The following is a 22,101-nucleotide window of genomic DNA, read 5'->3' as shown; positions in this document are numbered from 1 at the left end:
CCCGTAATTCGAAGAACTGAATGATTTACAGTATGAAGAAGAATATCCTCTGCCAATCGAACTTCTGCCTCTCCCACAATACGCCTGTATAATCTATACAGATAGATTTGTACAGCATTTCAACGTAGAGAGCAAATCCTACGATGCAGCCTGTGCGATTATTAAAGGTCGTTGGCTGTGCGGTGAATTCAGACCGAAAGTAACAAAAACTGAATCATTGAGAAACTGTTCGGCTCCGAGAGCTGAAATCAGATGTTTAAAGATGGCGCTTGAAAATGCAGAACGTGAATTCCCCACACTTATCGTGTGCGATTCTCATTTTTGCGTCAACTCTTACAATAATAAACTGCAGAGTTGGATTGAAAACGATTACAAAGATGACACAGGTGCCACAATAAAGCATAAATTGCTCTGGAAACAGGTAGCTCTTTTACACAAAGAACTACAAAAGACTCACGTGGTACACGCACAGAGTCTTCAACGTGATGGCGTTCAGGTTGCAGGGAATTCATTGGCTAACACAGCCACAGCGGAAGCAACTAAACCGGCTTCCGTAGCCACAAAAAAGCGTACAGAAAAATACATAGACGGGGAAACCATGCTGGCAGTAAAAATGACCGTAAAAGGTGACTGTGCAGCACTGCCCGTGAACTATCCACTCAATTATGCATACGTAGTCGATGCAAACTCCGTTCCTTTTGCTCGAATTCCTGGAGTGGGGGATAGGATAATTCCAAACATGAACAGGAGAATATTTTTAATAGCAGACGCACACATGGGATTGGGTCTGAGACACCAAACAATCAGGGACTCTCTGAGAGAGGTAGAATCAGTATACTGGTGGCCGAAAATGAGTGAAGGTATTCATGAGTTTGCATGCAACTGTGAAAACTGCAACAGGGATCGCAGTGGTGAACCATGCTACCGGCTACCGATCAGAAACAGCGTAACGCTGCCTACACCCCATTCAGCGTCCTATTAATCAGTTAAGGCTAAACACACTTAAAAAATGAGGCCTCCAGCGCTCGGCTGACACTAGAACTGTTATAAGAGAGATCTGCGAGTCTTTATCGGCACATACGCAATTACCACGTTCCATTCTGACCAGGGTCCTGCTTTCAGCTCTCGAGCTTATAAGGAGGCCATGGCCAGCATGGGAATTGGGTTGCGGTATTCTTGTCCGTCGCACCCCGAAGGGAATAGTGTGGTAGAAAGAAAAAATCGGGACATAAAGCAATCTATAACAGCGAAGGTATTAGGTTCAGGCGCTGGGTGGGTCAAACATCTAAAAAGTGTCCAGCCCAGTCTTAACAATTTGCCAAGAAATTCTCTAAAAGGTTTCAGCCCATACGAACTATTGTTCGGAATTAGAATGAACATGTATCTAGTCAGAGAAAACATCGCGGTGAAGAAGGAATTTGGGCCTTCTTACAGAAAAGCAGTACCTGTCTTGGCAGTCACCGGAACAAGATCAGTTGTACTACCGCCCCTTGCTGGTAAAAAGGAGAACAGAGTCGTGTCCATCGACCTGGTAAAACCACAAGCATGTGGCCTATAATCAACAGTAGGCCCAGTGGACTCCCAAGAAACAACAGAATACCCAAACTTGCAACAATCCAAGAGGTTCAAACTGAAAGACTCATCACATTCGATCAGCCTGCAGTACACAGAGAAGGACTATGCAATAATGCCATGGAACTCGTGCCTCTTGAGACACAGATTGAAACAGTTCGTCAAGAAACACCAGTCTACAATAATGTGGCATCAGAAAGTGCTACCGAAAGACAGATTGAAAGAACAATCCCAACAATTGACAGAACTGCCTCTGGTTATTTCATCAACTTCGACAACTTCTCTGAAGATCAAAACGACCCCGAAGTGCTGCCAGAAACAAAAAAGTATTCTAAAGAAAATACAACAGGACTCCTTCAACAAATCAAAGAATTATATCTGGATTCACCGTTGATTGAGCATTGGATTATTTCAGGGGTATTCATACTCCTACTATGCCTAATTTTAGTTTTAATTTAGGAAAGTTTATTACAATTGAATGGACACAGCAAGTCAGAACATCAACCTAGTCCTCAAACCACACAGATCATCCCACGTGAAGAAAAGAGAACTGTCAACAGTAAATGTCACAGCAATTCCAATACCTGGTGGGGTAGAATGGGAGAAAACTGACTATGAGATCTATGGTCCGGTCGAAATCCTGAAGTATCCTCATCAACTGAAGGTTTCCTTAAGTGACTTTGTAAAACCTAGTACATTCTCTGATGATTGGGACTTTAACAGTATTAATGACATGATGTCTGATTTAGTAATGTCAGCTAGATTCACAGAACATGATTATTTACAAGGTTCATCTAGTTATGAGCAATTATTCTGCTACACACATTATGGTGATCATTATTTGCATAAATCTGCACAGCCTAGAAATGTTTTTATGTATAATCAATGGGAACATTGTGCTACACCGCCTAAAAGCAGTTCTAAGCATTTTTTGAGAAATTCAAATACTTCTCAGGGTTTAACACCAGTGATGCAGAAACGTTTTATTACAAACTGTTAGATAAAACAGGTATAAAAACAATGCTGACAAACACTAAATTAATATATTCAGAAGCATTTTATGACAAAATGATGACATTTGGTTTTGATTATTGGAAAAATCACGTTGAAACGAAAACAATTTGGGGTACAAAAGATTGGCAGGTACAAGGCCTTGAAGCACTATTCAGAACCTGCATGATACCAGAACAAATGATGTTTTTAAATGACACAATTCACCAAACATCCTGTCTTGGCCTAGCTAAGATCAAAGACTTAAACAAACCGTCTATTCCAAAGCCAAAACCTGAAAATACAACTACAGATATTGAGTTAGACGTCTCACAAATTTTACATTTTAACAGAACACATCCTGATTGGAAAAAGGGGTTAATCTGGCCTACTGACACAAACAGCTGTCAAGATAGATTCCTGAACAAAACACAGGGGTTAAAAATGACCAGACAAGACCCTAGATACTCCCAGAGACAACATCCAGGGATAGTAACAACATATAGTGTAGGGAAACTCTGCCTCGAATGGCTAACATCATCCACACTGGCTGAAATTAAGCAACACTTGTCTTTACTAAAAGATGGTGCTGATTTGAGCGATTTCATTCTTGGACCACGCAAACAGCGTCAAAAGCGGTTCATAGCGACCAGTATCTAAGCTGCGTACAACGAGGCTTGGAAAGTCACACAAATTGAAACAGCAGAAAAAATACGAGAAATTGATCGTATTAATTTGGAAAAATCACTTTCTGTAGTGGACAATGGGTTAATGACTGTCCTCCAGAATGTATTCGTTGGACAATATTGTATCTTCTGCCTTTGACATAATAGACAGAGACTTGCTAATGTTACAACATGGCCAGTCACAATTACGTTCTATTATACAATTGGGCTGGACGCTGCAAAATCTTCGTTCAGGCTATGTGCCTTGGCGTTTTATCAACACAACGTCATTATTTTCCATTTTTAACCTTACTGATAAACAAATCAGTTTGGCACAGAAAGGAGCACACTATACAATCCTGAGCATCGAAAAACTTGAGAGATTACCATTGACAATGTCAGAAAGTCCTGTCATTGAATGGATAATACACGGAATTATCACTATTCCGATAACAACTTTCCTTTTTTTATTTTTTATTTTATTTAAAATGTTTTACAGCATTTGTTCCCCTAAATCCTCCCCCCCCCCCCTGCACAGGACATGACGAAAGCAAAAAAAATGCAATCAAGTTTCGATTTTCTAGGACATTTCTGCATCTCAGGTTACAATATCTCAACCTAGCAAATTATAATAGGTAACCAAGAGCATCAATCAAAACAGCTGGAAAAGAAAAAAAAAAACGTGGAAAGAGGATCAAATAATAAACATAACCCCATGAATGCAGCGTAGTTAATATTCCTGATTTACATTGCACGCCCGCCTGAGAACCCTATAGAAGTTCTGTGTTTCCTGCCACCCTATTCTTCCAGTCTGTTATTGGTTTCCAAATCTGAAGACCAAGGGATCTGCCCTTCTTTCCTTTTCTACCATATAGCGCTTTTTCCATGTTGTATATATACAAAAGCCTGGCCAACCATTGCTGCATAGTGGTGGCGAGCTTATCTCGCCATGCCGAAGCTATACATAGACGAAATACGGCCATAGCTACAAACAGAAAGTTCTCCAGCTGTGGTTGCTCTCCAGTACCATCCAATCCCATTAATATTACTTCGGGTGTCATCGTTAACTTACAATTCAGAGATCTATCTAAAAACCCTTCAGTTTGTTTTATCAGGGAAGCCAGGTTGGGGCATTCGCAAAACATGTGCACTATGTCTCCCTCCTGGCTATCGCATCTTGGACATGTTATCCCTTGTGTACCCCCCCACTGTGCAATTCTGGCTGGAGTATAGTATAACTTGTACAAGGTCTTATAGTGCTGGGCTTGCAATGAAGAAGAGCGGAGAACCTCATGTCCCATCTGTAATGACTTTTCAAAGATTCCCTCCGTAATCCCTAACGCATCCATCCATTTTGCTTCAAATTTACCCAAGTCGTCTCCCCTATGTGCTATAAGTTCGGCATAAAGTTTTTTTATCGTGCAGCCATGCCCCCCTTCTATTAATTGTAGTATTATATTATCTCCAAATCCTAAAGGGCCTCCTCTCTTTCCAGCCAATAAGCTTCTTATCTGTAGATACTTAAAAAACATTCTTGTACTGATCCCAAATTTTCTCTGTATCTCTGAGAATTGGCGAACTCCTAACGGGCCTATCAAATCCCCCATTCTTTTTACTCCTAACCGTCCCCATTCCTTGAAAACAGTATCAGCAAAGATCTCTGGGGGTAATGTGGGGTCATTCCCTAACCTAGTATATGCATGATATCTGCCCAGCCCAAAACTCTTTTTAAACGCCTTCCACACCTTATAAGCTGCCTCCAGAGTCTTGAATCTTGTCCTCTTAAAGTAGCTCGGTTCAGTGTATCTCAAGAACACATTCTGTGCCTCCTCGCCTAAAATCAAGCTGAAAATCTCTAATGAGCCGGTGTAGAATTCTACTTCCATCTCCGCCCCACCGGTGAGGCCCGTTATTTGCTGCAGCACTGCAGCCCAATAATAGAGTCTCAGATCCGGTAGTGCCCACCCCCCCTCTCTCTTGGTAATGCCATAAATTTTAGTGCCCTTCTTGTTTTACCCTGTGACCAGATAAACCGGTTTATTATGAGCTCTATTCTGCTAAACAGAAGTGGACTAAAAAATAGAGGGATAGTTCTAAATAAATATAGAAATTTCGGGAGGAGATTCATTTTGATAAAATTTACCCTGCCAACTATGGACATGTGCAAATTATGTACCCTATTCAAATCCTTCTTCGCTTTCGAAATGATAGGAGCGATATTTAAGTCCACCAGATTTCCCAGATCAGCGGTGATAGTCCTGTCATTGAATGGATAATACACGGAATTATCACTATTCCGATAACAACTTTCCGATTTAAAAAGTGCCTTGAATACATACCTACTGGCCAGTATGAACGATTGGGTAAAGGATATGTAAAATCAGAATGGAAATTACCATACACACATTCATGCTATAGTGACAGCGACAAAAATGTATTTCTTAGTGGTGAAAATTGTAAACATTCACTAAGCGGTATACTTTTGTGCCAGGGTATTAATTTACACAGAGCTTGTGATGGAAATTCTAACAACCTTCATGCCACCAGCTTGTCACACCTGCAACTCAGATAGAGCCCTTCTTTATGCAACTTGCTAACGGGAGTTACATTCTTAGAACGGATCACAGATGTTGTGGCCTTGTTCCAGGGAAAAGTTATCTTGTAAGAGTAACATCCATGGTCAAATGCTGTATGCAGGCATTGTTTCGGAGCGGGCCTGTAGACACAGAGACTCCCATCTGGCCTCGTCTGAATCTCTATTCTATACGAATTGATACTTTAAGCAAAATGAAGTCTGTGCTTTTGCAGACAACAGTGCCCATAACGTCATCAAAAGAGACGTATGATCTTCTAGTTGCAAGGACAGCTACAGAGGTTCATGAACTTTTATCAACAAATTGCCCCGTGCATTTCGTAGAAATGCTTAGCCAACTCCTTAACATGTCTAGTGCCACAGGCATCCTAGGCATATTTAAGACGATTTTTACGGGACTGCTAACACCATTTCAAGCAATTCTGGGAATCGTTCCAAATTTTGTCCACTCTGTTTTTGGCGGCATACCCTTATTTTTGGGACTCGTAGCAGTGATTTTATTTTTGGCCATCCTGCTTCGTTATGGCAAGCCAAAGCTCAGACATAGCTCCCATGGGAATGGAAGAGACAATCCTAGCAATGCGCTACCGGGACAGAATAACTAGAGTCCTTGGATTGGCCAGGCTGAGAGATCTAAACATGACCTGGTTCCTTTCATTCAGACCTATATGGCAGAACTGTATCTTACCAGTACTTCGATGTATGCTATGCGGAGATGAGTGCGTGTTGGACATCTGTCTTTCACTTCCATCAGCAGTACCAATGGACGTCGATACTTTGCTCAGTCCGATAATGGCTCACGCATTGTATTGTCCCCAGCGGCTACCAATCCTGATGACGGCATTCGTTGAGACTCCTGTGCTACGACTAGGTGGTAACAGTGGAGCGAGTGACAAAAGCAACATCACCCAGGTACGACCTTCTGTGAGCATTGCTGATCCTGACTATGATGACAGCAATCATTCTCACACCTGCCAAGTTACAGCACTATCGAATTTGGTCGAACTGTCTCCTGATTTTGTAGACCAATTCTTTGAGAGCCTGTCTGATATGATGTTCTCACCCGAACAGAAACAATAACTTTGGAGAAGCTTTCCGACACACAGCGTTCCCATGAACTCTGAATTCGGCCTTCAGTTTTGAACAACAAAAACTTCTAAAAGCGTTGGAACTCTATTTTCTCGGTTCAAGCATTAATTTTTTGGGATTGAACACTTTTTAATATTGACCCTTTTTTGGCACGAACAATTCTTTGCTTAAAGTAAAAACTATTCTTAGATAACAGAAGCTTCAACTTCTATTTTCTACACACATCTAGAGACATAATAACCTTACACCAACCTCTAGCACCTTTATTGCAATGCATTTATATGTGATGATTTATCTCGCCCTTCTTCTGTTTCAGAGATATTTCATGTGTAACTCTTTTTGCATAATCGTTCATTGATTTCATATGCTATAATTTTTGAATGATTTCTATGCTTCAAAAACGTACAGTACCTAAAATTTCACATATTACAATATACGCCTATTTCAAATGCATTTATGTATTTTGGGGTGGGCAATGTTACACATGCATCTTATTGCTCTAGTTTTAGTAATTTGATGGACATGAACCCGTGGAGTGGGTGTTGCGTGCTTATCTAGGATCCTGATCGATACTGTGACCTTACTAAAAGTCGAGCAAGCAGCGCATGCGCTGCTCTAGGGTCGACCTAAAAAACGATCTTCATAAATTAATCTGAACAATGATTAAGATATATCCTCCTTTCCACCACAAGAGGGCACCCTTTTACTGAAAAATAACTGACATCAAGGTGGAAATGGAAGACAACCATGTCTAAACTTTCCGCATTTTGCTACAAACACAAAATCATGGAAATTGCAACAATTGCCATTATAAAAGATCTTGTTGCGTGCTTATCTAGGATCCTGATCGATACTGTGACCTTATGCCCCTATTCGGCTATAAATCCATTTATTCCCTATATTGGCATAACCGTTCAAGTGCGATATTCAGTAACTCATCTCTGGCCTCACACGAACAGAGCTACATTTCAGAATAGTTTTCTCTGCCACTTCCTTTGCAACCAATTAGTGCAATGACATAGCAGAAGTCACTATCTGAGATTCCTAGATTAACACTCCGAGTTCTTCAACAAGATAAAAACTCAGCAAACCTGGAAATCCCCACTTGCTGTGTTTTGATTAGTAATAGAACTCTAATGAGCACTGATAGACGATCACTTCTTAGTGACATCTATATTGACGTCTTATGTCCAGCAAACTTACGTCAAACAAGGCACCTTTCAGGTATAAATACTACCAATGTTGCCTTAAGCAAACGCTGGCTGCTGTCTCGTTGCTGTTGGTGAAGCAACCCCTGTTGCCCGTCGCCTGAAGCTGCTGTTATGCTGAAGATATCATAGCTGCTATCGCTACTGCTATCTCTGCTAACTAGCGAACGATGGTGTGGTGAACTTAGGAGCTGAACAGCCGTCCCTCTGCAAGAGCCCAGCAGATGCAAGCTGCCCGCGGACGCTGTCCCCCCTCCTTCTCCTCCTCGACGCGCTGAAGACGAGACGCTGCCTTTCTCCTGCAGAGAAATCCAGCTCCAGCGTTTCTGGTCTACCCTTGCGGGTGACTGGGATATCGAGCCCTGAGGGAGATACCAGACCTCCATAATTCTATTCCAGAGGTATGGTGTTGACTAAACCCTTGAGAGAGAATTCTTGAAGCAAACCTTGGCAAAACCAACTTAACTTAAAGCTACTTACTTACTCCCCTCCCAAGTATTAGGCTTAGGTCAGGTACACTGGGGTAGGCGTAGTTAGAAGCACCAGTTGAGTATTTTAGCCTAATGCATATATGAATGTATATATGTTTTATTAATTTTAAACCATTGTATGGCTAAGAAACCATATCAATGCTTTTACAGTATTATTTCACAATACTTATCTTACTGTACGTACTTTTTATAATAACAAGTCTTGCAATTGTGGCAATTCATTTCTCTTGTACGAGAAGAAAGACTGTTCAATAAATGTTAACCCTTTATTGACAAACGCCCGTCTCTCTATTCTCTACATATTGTGAAAGTAATCTGCACTAACCTGACTGAGTAAAATAACTGTCTATTGTTTCACACGACCCTAGAGATTGACTCTTGATCTGAGGTGCAAAGTTGTCATGTTGCACGGTTGTTGGAAAACTGAATCCCTTCTTGTCTGTGCCAGGGAAGCTGATCACTTCCTATTTCAGTCAAGAAAGTTTCCAGTGACCTCTGAGCTAGTTGGTAACAAACCCAATTAAATTTAGCATAGTCAGTAGAGGCCTGGAAGATCCGCACTTCTACGTCAATACTACTGTTTATGTTATTCCAATGCGCAGGGCCTATTGGGAAAATAGGAACTACACTACAATCTTTTCCTGCTATATATTAACTGTGATATTACAAACTAGTGAAGTACTATCTACATTTTACAACTATCAATGTAGTAGGAATCTTTTCTCTCACCCAGAAAAGGAACCTTATCTTTGTGATCTGGTGCACACACATGTATATAAAATCCCCTGCCCTATCTGCTCGTGCCTTAACCCCCTACACACCTGTAAATACCTATAGAGTATTCAATAGTGTGTCGCCACCTGGGATCTTTTTGGAAGGAACTGTAACACTGTATAATACACTGTACAAAACACCAGGTTTTGTACCCCATTATGAATTTTCTTCCTATTTTGTCAAGTTATACGTGAAGACTGCACCTATGAAAACATAAACTGTGAACCCTTGAGCTCACTTACAAAGAAGAGTAAGTGAACCATAACAAAGTTGTTCCAAAATTTGAAGACCACCTTAAACCCTACAGTCCTGAAGAAGGCAACCTGACTCGTAAGAGCAATTCTTAGGCCGAAACATGTCGACCATTCACTGGGTGCAGTGGACCATTCCACTTACGCACCGCTTTTTCTTTTAATCATGTCCCTGCCCTGACCTAATAAAGTTTCCTTAAATAGGACCGGATACGTTCTTAATCACGCTTCACGACTGCGAACCACACACAGTCTCCCTCCTGGTGGAGGTTGGTGAATCACTTGGAGAACGGAACACTCAAGTGATTGCTCGTGTGGTCAGGGGGATACTGTCATCATCGGGTCGTAGAGAAAAATTATACTGCGCACTGTGTTAGTGTGGCTGAGGGTCTCCGTTACAACACATGTGAGACTCTGGTTCTTTGCCACTAGTCATTCATTCCCCTATGATTATTAGCATGCCCATGTTAGATCTGTTCGCAATCTCAGAGAATGTGTATTCTCAAACCATCTGCAGCTTGGAATTTCCTCTTTGATGTTCTTTTGGAGATGTATTGGGTGGACTCTGGCCTCCTGTATGTGTTCCCTCTGTTGTTCCTGAATCCATAGGTCCTAATAAAGGGCAGGACAGACTAAGACGCTCATCATGATAGCACCAAAATTCCGACAAGCAGAACTTAAGCCTATGCACTCCTCTTTCATTATCTCTACTGGATGATCTGCTGTCCAATCAACAGGACAGGGTTCTACTTCAAACATTCACAATCTGTCTGTATGCACGAAAAGTGAGCAGAAACAGCTGGGGGGTTTTGAGCTGTGGATGTGGTTTGCTAACTCACCACACTTCCACAAAGTCTATCTATTCTGCCCATACATTTTTGACCTGGCAAAAAGACTGCTATGCTGACGTACCCCTGTTAATTATTTTGTTTTAAGCCCTGCAAGGCCTTGCTATGTGCACAGTTACGGGTAACCCATCTTTCGATTTAGTGTTTTCTGCATTCGCCTAATCAGCTTTTTCTCTTCAAATCACCTGGTGTGATTTATTTTCTGGAAGGACTTTTTTTTCTGCCTGCCCCTTTTGTTATGCCTCCTCCTGACCTTTATTTGGTTCTTAATTTTTGATGTGTGCCCTTTGAGCCATGCATAGTTGCACTCTGAGCATGATCGCATTTTCCTTACTGCAGTCACTTCTGTGTGATGCATCAGTGAGCTGCAGGCGCTTTTGGTGCGGTGGCTATATACTATGCTCCAGCGCTCTTTCTCCCAAAAGGTGAGGTCTCCCTTCTATGTGGTCAGTCTGTCATTGTCCTGCATTTTTCTGTCTGCCACATCTCTTAGGTGGAGGAGAGGCTTCTCTGGCTGAATCCTAAACTGGGCCCTAAACAGCCATATTGAGAAGGCTAGGGAACACTGTCTGGATCATCAGCATTACATTGGGTTTGCCAGTGCAAAGAAAGGGAATGCAGTGCAGAAACAGACCTTGTTGAGATGGATTGTTGGGCTTTCTGGCTCATAGAACCTGAGCCAAGGCTACTACAACACCTTCCCAAGAGTTGTTCCTATGCCAGGCTGTTTAATGGGCATCCATTCACACTTTGGCAGGCATTGACTTTTAGGTCTGCATTGTGGGCTATGTTGCCCGCTCAGTCCTGCAGGACATTGTATTGTAAAATACATGCTTCACTACTTGTGTCTTTTTCGGAGGTAATGCCTTGGTATCAAATCACAAGGTGATGATTCTGCAATTAGAAGTATCCAGCAGAAGAACAAATTACTTACATTTGGTAACCCTTTTTCTGGTGGATGCTCTACCTTCATATTCCTCACCATTCTCCCTCTTCCCTGTTTTGTTGAGTAGCCTTTTCATAATACAAGCATTTGCAATGCAGTAGGTCTCGCATTAGGAAAGTTTGAGCTATTGGTATTGTAAATTACACATTTTTTATTTATGTGTTGGTTTTGAAAATAGCGAAATTAATAGCTTTATCATTTACAATGCCAACAGTTTTAACTTTTGCAAATGTGGCACCTGTAGCATTTGTAAGGCAATATGTGTTGTATTTACGTGACTTAGATGTATTGATATTACAAATTTATAATGGCAATAGCTTAAACTTTTGTAAATAACTTTTGTAAAGATTATGTTCAGTGTATTTTATTGTGCCGAAAATCAAGGAACAGAAGTGAAATATTAACATCTTTTTGCAACATTTGTAATGAAGCTTGAAACATTGAGAGAACATATTTGAACCAGTTGTTGTTGAATGGTTGCACAGATTGATGCTGTGGTGGCGCTGAGTGATGTTGTGGTGGTGACGAGTGATGCTGTAGCGTTCAGTGATGCTGTGGTAGCGCATAGTGATGTTGTGGTGCCCCTGAGTGATGCTGTGGTGGTGCGATAGATAGATAGAGTGAGGAGGATAGATAGATAGAGTGAGGGGGATAGATAGATAGATAGATAGATAGATAGATAGATAGATAGATAGATAGATAGATAGATAGAGGGCGACAGTAAACATCCCGTATTCGAGGAATTTACTGTGTGCAATTTTAATATTGATTCAAGGTTTCAATGCGTCCCCTCGAGCACCTGTGTTATGCTACTAATATAAATGAATTCTAAGATGTTAATCACTGTAACCAAACAAAAGGAGGCGGACACGTGGCCTCTGGCTTCAAAGGCACAAAACCTGAGTTCAGATCTTAGTTTCTGCACATAGGCAAAGCGTCTTATCTGACAGTTTTGTGCTTTCTGAGCGGGCGGGCACAGTGAGTGCTGAGCACGCAATGTGAGCCTGTTGGGAATATCTTATGTGTCAAAAATGTTGGAATGTCTGCATCCTTTCTTCCGTTCTAGATGCGTGAAGTTCAAATAAAGTGATTATTTTTTCAAAGAAGAATGGTCTTGTATTTTTCGGAACTCAAACTGCTATTTCAGTTTCCATTGCTTTCGAAATGTTGTCGTTTTGGCATTTAGATCTGATGTGCACAAATGCGTGAATATTGACTGCATCGTATATATTGCCCGGCTTAATAGAAAATGGCTTTACCGAGTAAAATACATCTTTTCTGTTGCCAACCAAACTTCATCAGAATCACCACCACTATGGTGATGTGGTTTTACTACGCCAGTGTCGTGGTACAATTGAACTTTTTTGCATTGCTCCTGACAAAGACCTGGTGGTGATGACGTAGTAAAAAAAAAAAGGAAAGCATGTGGGGAGGATGTTGCTGTGCCTCGTTTCTATTTTTGTCTTCTGAAATTTTACTACCAAACGATAACGTGAGCACCACTTTATGCTCTTACTCTAGGCGTTTAACACTGATCTGTAAACGATGACCTACGAGCAGTGCACGCAGGGAACATAAACGTCAATGTTTATGGTGATTCACACGCAGTTAAAATGTGTCCCGCCCAAAGTACCATCCTGTAACCTCCTCATAAACCAGCTGCTTGGCAGGGACGAGTGACGCACTGTGGGATCGCTGAGCAGGAAGTGGCCTCACCAGTGGAAAACAAGAATTTAACAAGACCAGTCAAAGAGTGGTTCTGAGTGTATCATTTTTCAAAAGGATTAGGCTGAAATTCAAAGCGAGAAAGAAGGCAGTGTGAGGAAGAGGCTGAAGGTGGGAGGGCGGGTAGGTCTGTGTGTGTGTGTGCGAAAGCATTTAAGTATTTGTATTATATTCCTGCCGTTATATTTTTACACCTCATTGACCGAGCAGTGAGTGCAGCGGCAGCTGCAGGCATGTCTTAGAGCAACAAAAAAAAATGCGAGTCACGGCCGCCACGAAGTGTGAAGCAGGGCGGGGAAGCAGATCCCTTTGAAGCTCTCGGAGGCCGGCTGTGAAAACAAGGCAGCGCTGGGAGGGGGGCTGGGCAGAAATGCGAGTCACGGCCTGGCGGCCGTGAAGTGTGAAGCAGTGGTTGGGGAAGCAGGAGCAAATGGTAAGGGGAGCCTTTGAAGAGCAAGGCAGGGGGATAGAAGCGCGTTCACGAGCATGTGCACTTCTACAAATCCTCAGCTTTCTGGTTTGACTGCAATAGGTCTCTCTGCGAGCCCTAAAAAAATTTCAAAGTTATATCTGGCACACTATCAATCTTCGATTCTCAGTCGCACCATGTCTAGAGATTTAGAAAACATTGGAAGTACTGACCTCCGTGTACATGGGTGGTGCCTTTATGAGATTTTGTGTCATCACGTCAAGAGGTGGTGCAGATCCCAATGACGCTGCCTGCCTACATGCGGGAGCTATTGCAAGGTTCCACATCCAGTCTGGTGCTTAGGATTCACAAGGCGAGGAATTTGTGTTTAGGTAGGGCATCCATCAGAAAGAGTGTTGTCAAAGGTAAGTAACTTTTTCATCTGTGGCAACTCGTTCCCTGTAATCTGCAGGCCAAAGCAAAAATGTCTTCATATGCAAGATGTCAAAATAAAACAATAGGAAATGTAACCAGCTATCTGTTCATTGTGCCCCATTCACACATAATGGACTTCTTCCAAACAATGCATTGCTTGTTCGATAATCTTTGTAACAGGTTTTTTTCGTGGATGACCGATAAATCCTTTTCAACTAATGAGAAATCAACAACTGCAGCCCTTCTTAGAAATATTCTTGTATTAGAACTTTTCCAAATAAATACACAGAGATCATTTCACACATTTGTAGGGCACTTCTGCATATATTCCTATTGCAGAATGTAAAACCAAGAAAAAGATATCAGCAGATTATGTCCCACCAAAAGCACCTGTAATTATTCCATACACTGGAGCCAGCTATTCTATCCAGTTTTCATGAACATTCATAAAATCACCTGAATGTGATGGAAAATATACTTACTTATCTGTAAGCCTAGTTCACCATTATGGAATAATTTTGTAGATATCTGATACTGATAGTAATAGGTTAGTTATGATTTGTAATTTTTCAGCTAATATAGCAACCTTTTATGTAATGCATATATTTGAGTTAGTTTTTGACTATTTATAGATTTTGGGACTCTTATGTTAATTTGTAGAATTTAATATAGTGCTTTTCAGGTACATAGCAAATAAAATAAAATGAATGATTCCCGATTGCAACATCAGAATCAGTTCTCTCAGAGTTGTTGGAGCTGTGCTCTCCAAGAAGGCATAGGCAGCCAAAGCTCTTAAAATAAATTTGTTTTTGTTTATGGATAAATACTACTTTATATCTGCCTTAATGGGTTTTAGATCTGTAGTTAGTGTAATCAAATTTTAGTTGAAACTGAACAGGTAAAAAGCCAAAAGAAATAATATGCCATTAATGGCATAGGAGAGCTTTTTCTCTTCTAGAATTGTTCTGGAGTCGCACTCAGATTTCATGGGTAAAGATTCCTGTGATGTAGAACTTTGAAGGCAAGTATATAACTTTCCTTCAATGATTTGGTTATCCTGTCTGAAGCTATACGCCGTTGGTAGTCAGCGCCATAGCTTCCATCAAAATCTCGGTGCTGTGTAAGCCAAAATCAGGTTTAGAGTCTAAAAGTAAAGATCTCTACACGGGGTGGTGTGCCTTTTCACTTTGCACTGCAAGACTGTGGATTGGTCTTCCTCCTGCCCTAGAAAACCAACAGGATTTAGCACTATTTAACCGATTTCTGAAAATAAACTGCCTGTTTAGCACATTGGAACCTCTAGTTTCTGATGAGTCAGTCCTCTGCTCCTCTCATTATACAAGAAATGTAAACATAGCAAATAATAGATTTAGAGATCAGCTATTGCACCTTAGACGGTAGCACTAAACGAAAAATGGAGGAAGCTGCTAGAAAATGTATTTATCGAAATAAACTGAACACTGCCAATCCGGGAATGTGTGAGAAAAAACAAATTCTTGTGAACTAAAGACCCCAATTTGCATTAGGACTTTGTAAAGAAATGTATCCTTAGACAGTAACGTTGGCTTTAATCTTGTGTTAAATATTTGGCAAGCCTTGTAGACCACTTTAATTATTTTTCAGTATTTGTTTCGGTTCACTTTTGGTTAATTCAAATTCTTAAAACCATTTGTCTAGCATCTATTTTTGTTTTAAGGTTATCTGTCAATATTAAAATAATGTCTTTATTGCTGGATCTCTTTTAACTGTATCGGATAGTGCACCATTCAAAGTGTTGATGTTATTTATGTTAGTGGTGTTGGGGGATTTTGGCAGGTACTACTATGAGAGTGGAGTGTCTTAAGAAGTGCTACTTTGCAATCATTTAATTACTCTAAATCAAATTATATTCAAAATTTTGAATGGAAATATTTTATGTTTTTATTCTACTATGTTTATTTCAGAAGCTGCCAGTCCCTTAATGCCAAATGCTTTTCCTCTACTACAAAGTAAGTAGTTTTAATATCCAGTTCCTGTCTTGAAAGTTCTAGTGGGTTCATGCATCCAAATCATTTGAGGTGGTGTCTATCATACTTAAATTGTAAGCTTATGGGTTTATAATTTCATTGTTTTTATATTGGGAATCTTCTGTTATAAGAAATGTTTTAATTGCAGATTCGATAATCCTACTAAACCTTGATCTGGTGCCTAGCTCACTTCCATACATTGTTGTGGGCACATAATAACAGGACTTAACAATGACATATCCTGAATAAGTAACACATTTCCAAACAAAGACATTATATTTTTTCCATAGGCATATCATTGTTATATCAGTGGTGAGTTGATATGTAATGTCTTCCATGATGTCAACTATGTTATTGTGATGGGATCTGTTACATCATTTGTGAGATCATCAGCAGTCCATTTAGGAGTGAGTTATGGTGTTCATGGGGAGATACCAGTTTTTGTTCTTGTATCTAACCTTAATTGTGGATTTTTGGTTTAATTTCAGAACCATTACTCACATTAAGTATGTTTAAAGGGAATTTCGCAAACGTTTATGCTAGTATTATGCCCAGAAGAAACCAAAATCTACCCTTAAAGTAGTCTTTGTGATTTTTGTGTTTTAATATTAGACTTTCTCATTCTATATAACCAAACCCCCCTCTGTGTTTGGCTCTCTGTTCGAGGGATTGGCCTGTCTCCTGGCTATGCCTCCAACCTCCTTTGTGGCTCCTGGCCTTGTGACCAATCTCCTGTGCACCGAACCCTCACTGCACACAGCCTATGGCTATGCACATTGGGGGTTGGCTGAAGTGTCTGGCCTTTATTCGGGTCTTGTTTCCATCTTCTTGCATGTTAAAATATACACTGAGCGGACCACAATGTGAAACTGAGTGGTTTTTGTAACCACAGAACAAAAAAGATTTTTAACAATAAAATTTTTAGTAAGGGATCGGGACTGAAGTGGCTGACTGATGCAAATAAACCGTGGTGTAATCTGCATATAACAACAACATGGATCATCTATCCCACCTGTATGCCCCAGCTGTGCAACACTTTGTCGCAACCTGCACACCACCGGCTCCAAAGCCAGGGCAAACAGTAAAGGGGACACTGGGCGTCCTTCTCGGGTTCCCTGCTGAAGCTGAAACACCTCCAACACTAGCCACCCCGTACGCACTTGCATCATCGGTTGTGTATAAAGCAGTTTTATCCAGGCATCGAACTTAGGACCTAGACCTATACTAGCAACACACCGTGCCTATCCGAGGCTCCCGTATCCCAGGAGTACCAACACTGTTTTCTATCACAGAGTGCCCAGTCACGCTATTACTTTGTGCAGGGATTCGTAAAACTGCACTTGACCATCTCACAGTACGCGCATCTAGGCAGGGCATAACAGGCTGTATTTGATGTTGCTGTCAGTTTCTGTTTCATAGATAATTATCTGTTATGAAAAGTCTGAACCCTACGAGTGTAGTCAGGATAAATGTTAATGTACTTATCTTCATATCTTGGGGGGATGCATGTACTCTCATGGTGAAGGATGGCGTCACATTCTTGGTAATTAAAAAGGCGAGCTCTCATGGCCCACGGGAGTGCCCCTGGGCTAGGCACTGTCACTAGTGCCATGCGGGCTGTTTCCACCGTTAAGAAATTAGACAGCCATAGAGGACTGAGGGTTTTTGTAATCCAGGCCTCCAGGAAGAGCTCCATGGGGGGCCCCTTCGCACACTCCGGAAAACCCACCAGGCACAGATTATTACACCTCCACCTGCCCTCTGCATCCTCTTTGTGCTCCTTAGTATGCGTGGTGCTACATTTTAGGCCCTCCACCATAGCTCGCAGTGACTTGGCTTCCTTTTTGAAAGCGTCCACATCATCCTCAACAGCTGCAGTTCGGTCCACCACTCTCCTGGCGCAGGTGGTTGATTTCAATAGTCATTGAGTCCATTTTCCCTTCCAACTTTGTATCGCAGGCAGGAGTTCTGCAGAAATGGACCTCTGCCCAGGCGTGCCTGCGGGTTGTTCAGTGATCTGTTGTGGCAGCAGCGACCCCGGCATTGTTACAGTGTATTTGTCGATTCTGTTGGCCTCTGTGGGTTTCACTCCTTTGTCCTACCACATTGTCATCGCTTAGCAGGTTTTCCTCATCTAAGCCAAAACTGCCTGTCCACCACTGCACAATCCTCTAGTGAATTTCCCCTCTACAGTCCCTACAACAGGTCCTAGGGTGATCTTCACTCAGGGCGTGGGCAGGGATACGCCTTTATCGTGTGGTCCAGGCAGCCCTCAGTTCACTGACACCAGATGGTCCCCCATCAGTTCCATTTGTGACACTGGGACCCCACACAGCCAAAGCCAGCCTATCGTAAACCTTTGGCTCTTACCTTGCACTCTGTGAGCCCAAAGCATTCCCCCCTTTCAACGTTGCTCCAGCCATGACCCCCAGAAGTCCCCCAGTCACCTCAGGATCGCCTACAGGTCATGGAGATCCCACAGCCTGTGACAGTGCTCAATTCTTCACCCTCTTGCCGTCAGTAAAGGGTCATACACCAACAGACATCCTCCAAGACCCCAGATGCTTTGGGAGAAGAGGACAACTTCAGGCCTGAAGAAATTGAAGAGGGCGGCCCTTCTGGCGTCTCCGCAGCCAGAGCATCGCCCAGTCCGAAGACTGTTTCCTGCAGCACCTTAGACCACAGGGAGGAGGAGGACATTGAGCTGGCACCAAAGTCCCTCAAAACAAGATTTGGCCTATGGTTATGAGTATGCAACTATGTCTGAGAACCACACCACCAAGCTAGGGTTACACACAAAGGTCCACTCCAAGGTAGAACACTGTGCCAGGAGCAGATGAGACTGCCACATTGAGGGCCACAGCCACCTTCCGGCTCAGGTTGCTACCTGACAAAGGCATCGGAGTCAACCAAGGGTCTCCACCCGGGCATCGATCCATGCAGGTCATTGAGCCCCACCCTGATTAAAGGAGTCGTGCGTCCATGCTTGCATCCCAAGTCAGAGTCGAAGACACCACCAAATACGGCACCAAAGATCTGTCAATGGCAAAAGCAGCCAGATCCAAGGAATTGGAGTGAAACGTTAGGAGGCTCTCAACACCAGACAGAAGCATCCTTTAATACCACAGTTTCACAGGGAAGATCTTAGCAAAGCTACCTCGACCGTAGCCATCAGAGACATTGCTTCGTAGTAGTCCTTCCTTTGAGGGAGAACTCTCTCCGAGGACCTTCCCCAACAAGCACCGAAGAAACAGAAGTACACGGGCACCAGCACCTTTCTCTTATTCCACTTATGCCACAAGCTCCACCTCCTTGAACCACCATGCTTTCATACACCACCACTTTCACCTCCACTATAGTCACAGCTTTTCAGACTCGAGCAGTCCATATGATCTCGTCAACCTATATGATCAGCCCTTAGATCCAGGAACCACTGACAACCCGTGGGATGATTATATTGTCGACCCATGTGGCAACCACAACTTAGCCCATTACCCGAAGAATCTATCCCGCCAGATGTTACCATTTCCCATCATGAGGTCATATAGAGATCCACAGCATTTCACATTGTAGATATGTAGACATGCATTTCATAGAGGACTTTATCATGGAAACACTTTCCAAATCAGATCGGAAAGTGCAATTACTACCTTTTCTTAACTATGCCCTGGACAACTTTAAGGACAACTTTAACAAGCTAGCCAAGTCTGGGGTGGTGACACTGAGGACAGAGAAAAAGCATAAACCCCCTCCTAGCGATCCTATTTATATCAGAAGCCAAGTTCCCCTGACTCCTTGATGATCAACACTGCCCCCAAAATAGCCTCTGTCCAAACTACAGGCAATGTCCCGCCACCCTATAAGGAAAGTAAAGATTTATGCAACGGGTAAAATTGTAGTGGTAAGGGGAGCCATCCGGTGGCTTATAGCCAGTTAATTGGGCTCCTATCTGGATATGACCATGCCCAGTGGAAGGAGATACAGGAATTAATGAAACACCTCCCAGAGAAATACAGAAAATAGGGTCTCAAATGCCAACAAATAAGTGATTGATGCCATGGACACAGCCTTCAGAGGCATATAACACCAGCGTTGCCTTCAGGTGGCATGCATGGTTCTGCATCTCCAGAGTTTTACATAGCGCAAACTTGACCCGAAGGTATTGTGTATCAAAGCGCTTTACAAAGCACCAGTTACGACATGAAGACACATTAATTTTTGTTGGGCACGAGGAGATTAAGTGATTTGCCCAGAATCCCAAGATGTTCAGCGTCATTGCTGAGACTTGAACCCGGTTCCCCAGATTCAAGGTCGACCACCCTAGCTGTTAGGCCAAATACTCTCCCCAAGGTCCAGTAACATTTTCTCATCGTCTCGTTCTCGTTGATCCACAGCTTGACAAAATAAAGAAGCACATGGAGATTTCAATATCTTTAGTCACCCTGAAAACTCCAATGGCTACAGGTTCCTTTTTGAAAGCAACACCAAGGGGAGGAGCCAATCCCACTTCATCTGATCAGTTGCAGACCTACCAATGACAGCAGCAGACCTTCTATCAGCAGCAGGTTTTTAGGGTCTACGAAAAGGGTGCATATAGGGGCAGCAATAGAAGCAAGGGCACATGTGGCTCTTGTGAGAAAGCTTCCACTTCCAAATAGTGACTTGCCACTCTTCTCCCCTAATTTCTTGTCACCTGTCGAGGGAGAATAGACAATTTCCTCTCTCGCTTTGAGGAAATCACCACAGACCGCTGGCCACAGCTACTGCCTAGAAGTTCTCACAGCCACTCCAAACATCCGACTACAAATTCATGTCCTCAGCAAAGACAATCTCAACTTTCTCGAGAAGAGGTCAAAGCGCTTCTTCAGAAAGGTGAAGTATAGATAGTGCCAGCAGGGAAACAGCGTGTCCTCTCTCTTCTTTGACGTCCCTAAAATGGTCAGCGACCTCAGGCCTTTCAACAAGTACATACAGGTAGAACATTTCAATATGACTACCATACAGGAAGTCATCCCTCTGTTCCAACAAGGTGATTACATGACCGCGCTCAAACTCAGTGACGCGTACGTTCACATACTCATCCATCCTGCCCATTGGCAACATATTTGCTTTATAATTAGTGAACAACTCTACCTATAGATGAAACTTCCTTTGTGGTCACTATGGTCCTAAGGGTGTAAGTGAATTACTCAGCAGTGGTGCCCGCTACCTGCAGAGGGGTAGGCACTCGCGTCTTCACCTACCTCTAAGATTGACTTATCGAGAGAGGTACCAGGCAGTAGTTCCTGGCCCGCACTCAGCTAGCTATCTACCTGCTCCACAGCTTCGGGTACCCCATAAGTGCCACCAAGTCCCATCTTCAACCTCCACAGACCCAGCCCTCCCTGGGGTCCCTGTTGAAACACACCACAGTCAACAAGGAGTGTTTGTATTCCAGCAGCTAATGTTTCTTTTTCAGCTCAATCTTCAACTCAGTGAGCACCCTGATGCTCCTTTTAGAATTAACTCAGTTTTTATTAGCAGAGCGTATAATGAAAACAATTCACAACATACAGCCTACATCCCAGTGGGCTGGCTGTGTTAAGGGTCACCAAAGGAAACAAAGCAAGTAACAATTGTATATGCTTATGTAAAATAAAGATTCACAGCAAGCAGCCTACAATCCTACATGGGCCGGCCCCGTGAACAGAAGAGCTGAGGGAGCTAGCTACAACCCACCAACAATCATATGAGGAGAAAATCAGTAAACAGTGCGTGGTATCCTCAGAGTGCAGACCTCAGGAAAAGAGGCTGTTGCTAGGCCAGCAAATCTGCCATTTCCAAACAAATGAACATCAATAAAACCCTTAAACTGCACAAAAGTAAAACAACAAACCCCCCCTACCACCCCACCCCACCCCTCTCTGAACGAGCCAAGAGTCCAGGAAAGAAGGGGGAGAACTCGTAGGGAAACACCCAGGTGGCACAATCTCCCCCTGGGGGTCCGGTATCAGTTTCAAAATGCGCAGGTAGATGGGGCAGGTCAGCTCTCGAAACTCACAGGAGAGTATTGATATAAAAGGGGCACAAATCTTTGTATAATCAAATGTATCCCCCAGA

The 22,101-nt window shown here is 42.6% G+C and overlaps 1 protein-coding gene across 9 annotated transcripts in view; it reads left to right on the top strand.

The window, feature by feature from the left end:
• LOC147710582 (zinc finger protein 618-like) overlaps positions 1-22,101 on the top strand; it is a 998,795-nt gene that overhangs the window by 734,337 nt on the left and 242,357 nt on the right. For all 9 annotated transcript variants that reach the window (XM_086921256.1, XM_086921253.1, XM_086921260.1 and 6 more), the window contains one exon: positions 15,940-15,984. In XM_086921256.1, the coding sequence (XP_086777382.1) occupies positions 15,940-15,984 (45 nt within the window). The remainder of the gene's footprint in view (positions 1-15,939; positions 15,985-22,101) is intronic.

This window comes from Lissotriton vulgaris, chromosome 5 (genome assembly GCF_964263255.1).
Source record: "Lissotriton vulgaris chromosome 5, aLisVul1.2, whole genome shotgun sequence".
Classification (NCBI taxonomy): Eukaryota; Metazoa; Chordata; class Amphibia; order Caudata; family Salamandridae; genus Lissotriton; species Lissotriton vulgaris.
This window is presented reverse-complemented; position numbering and strand designations above follow the sequence as displayed.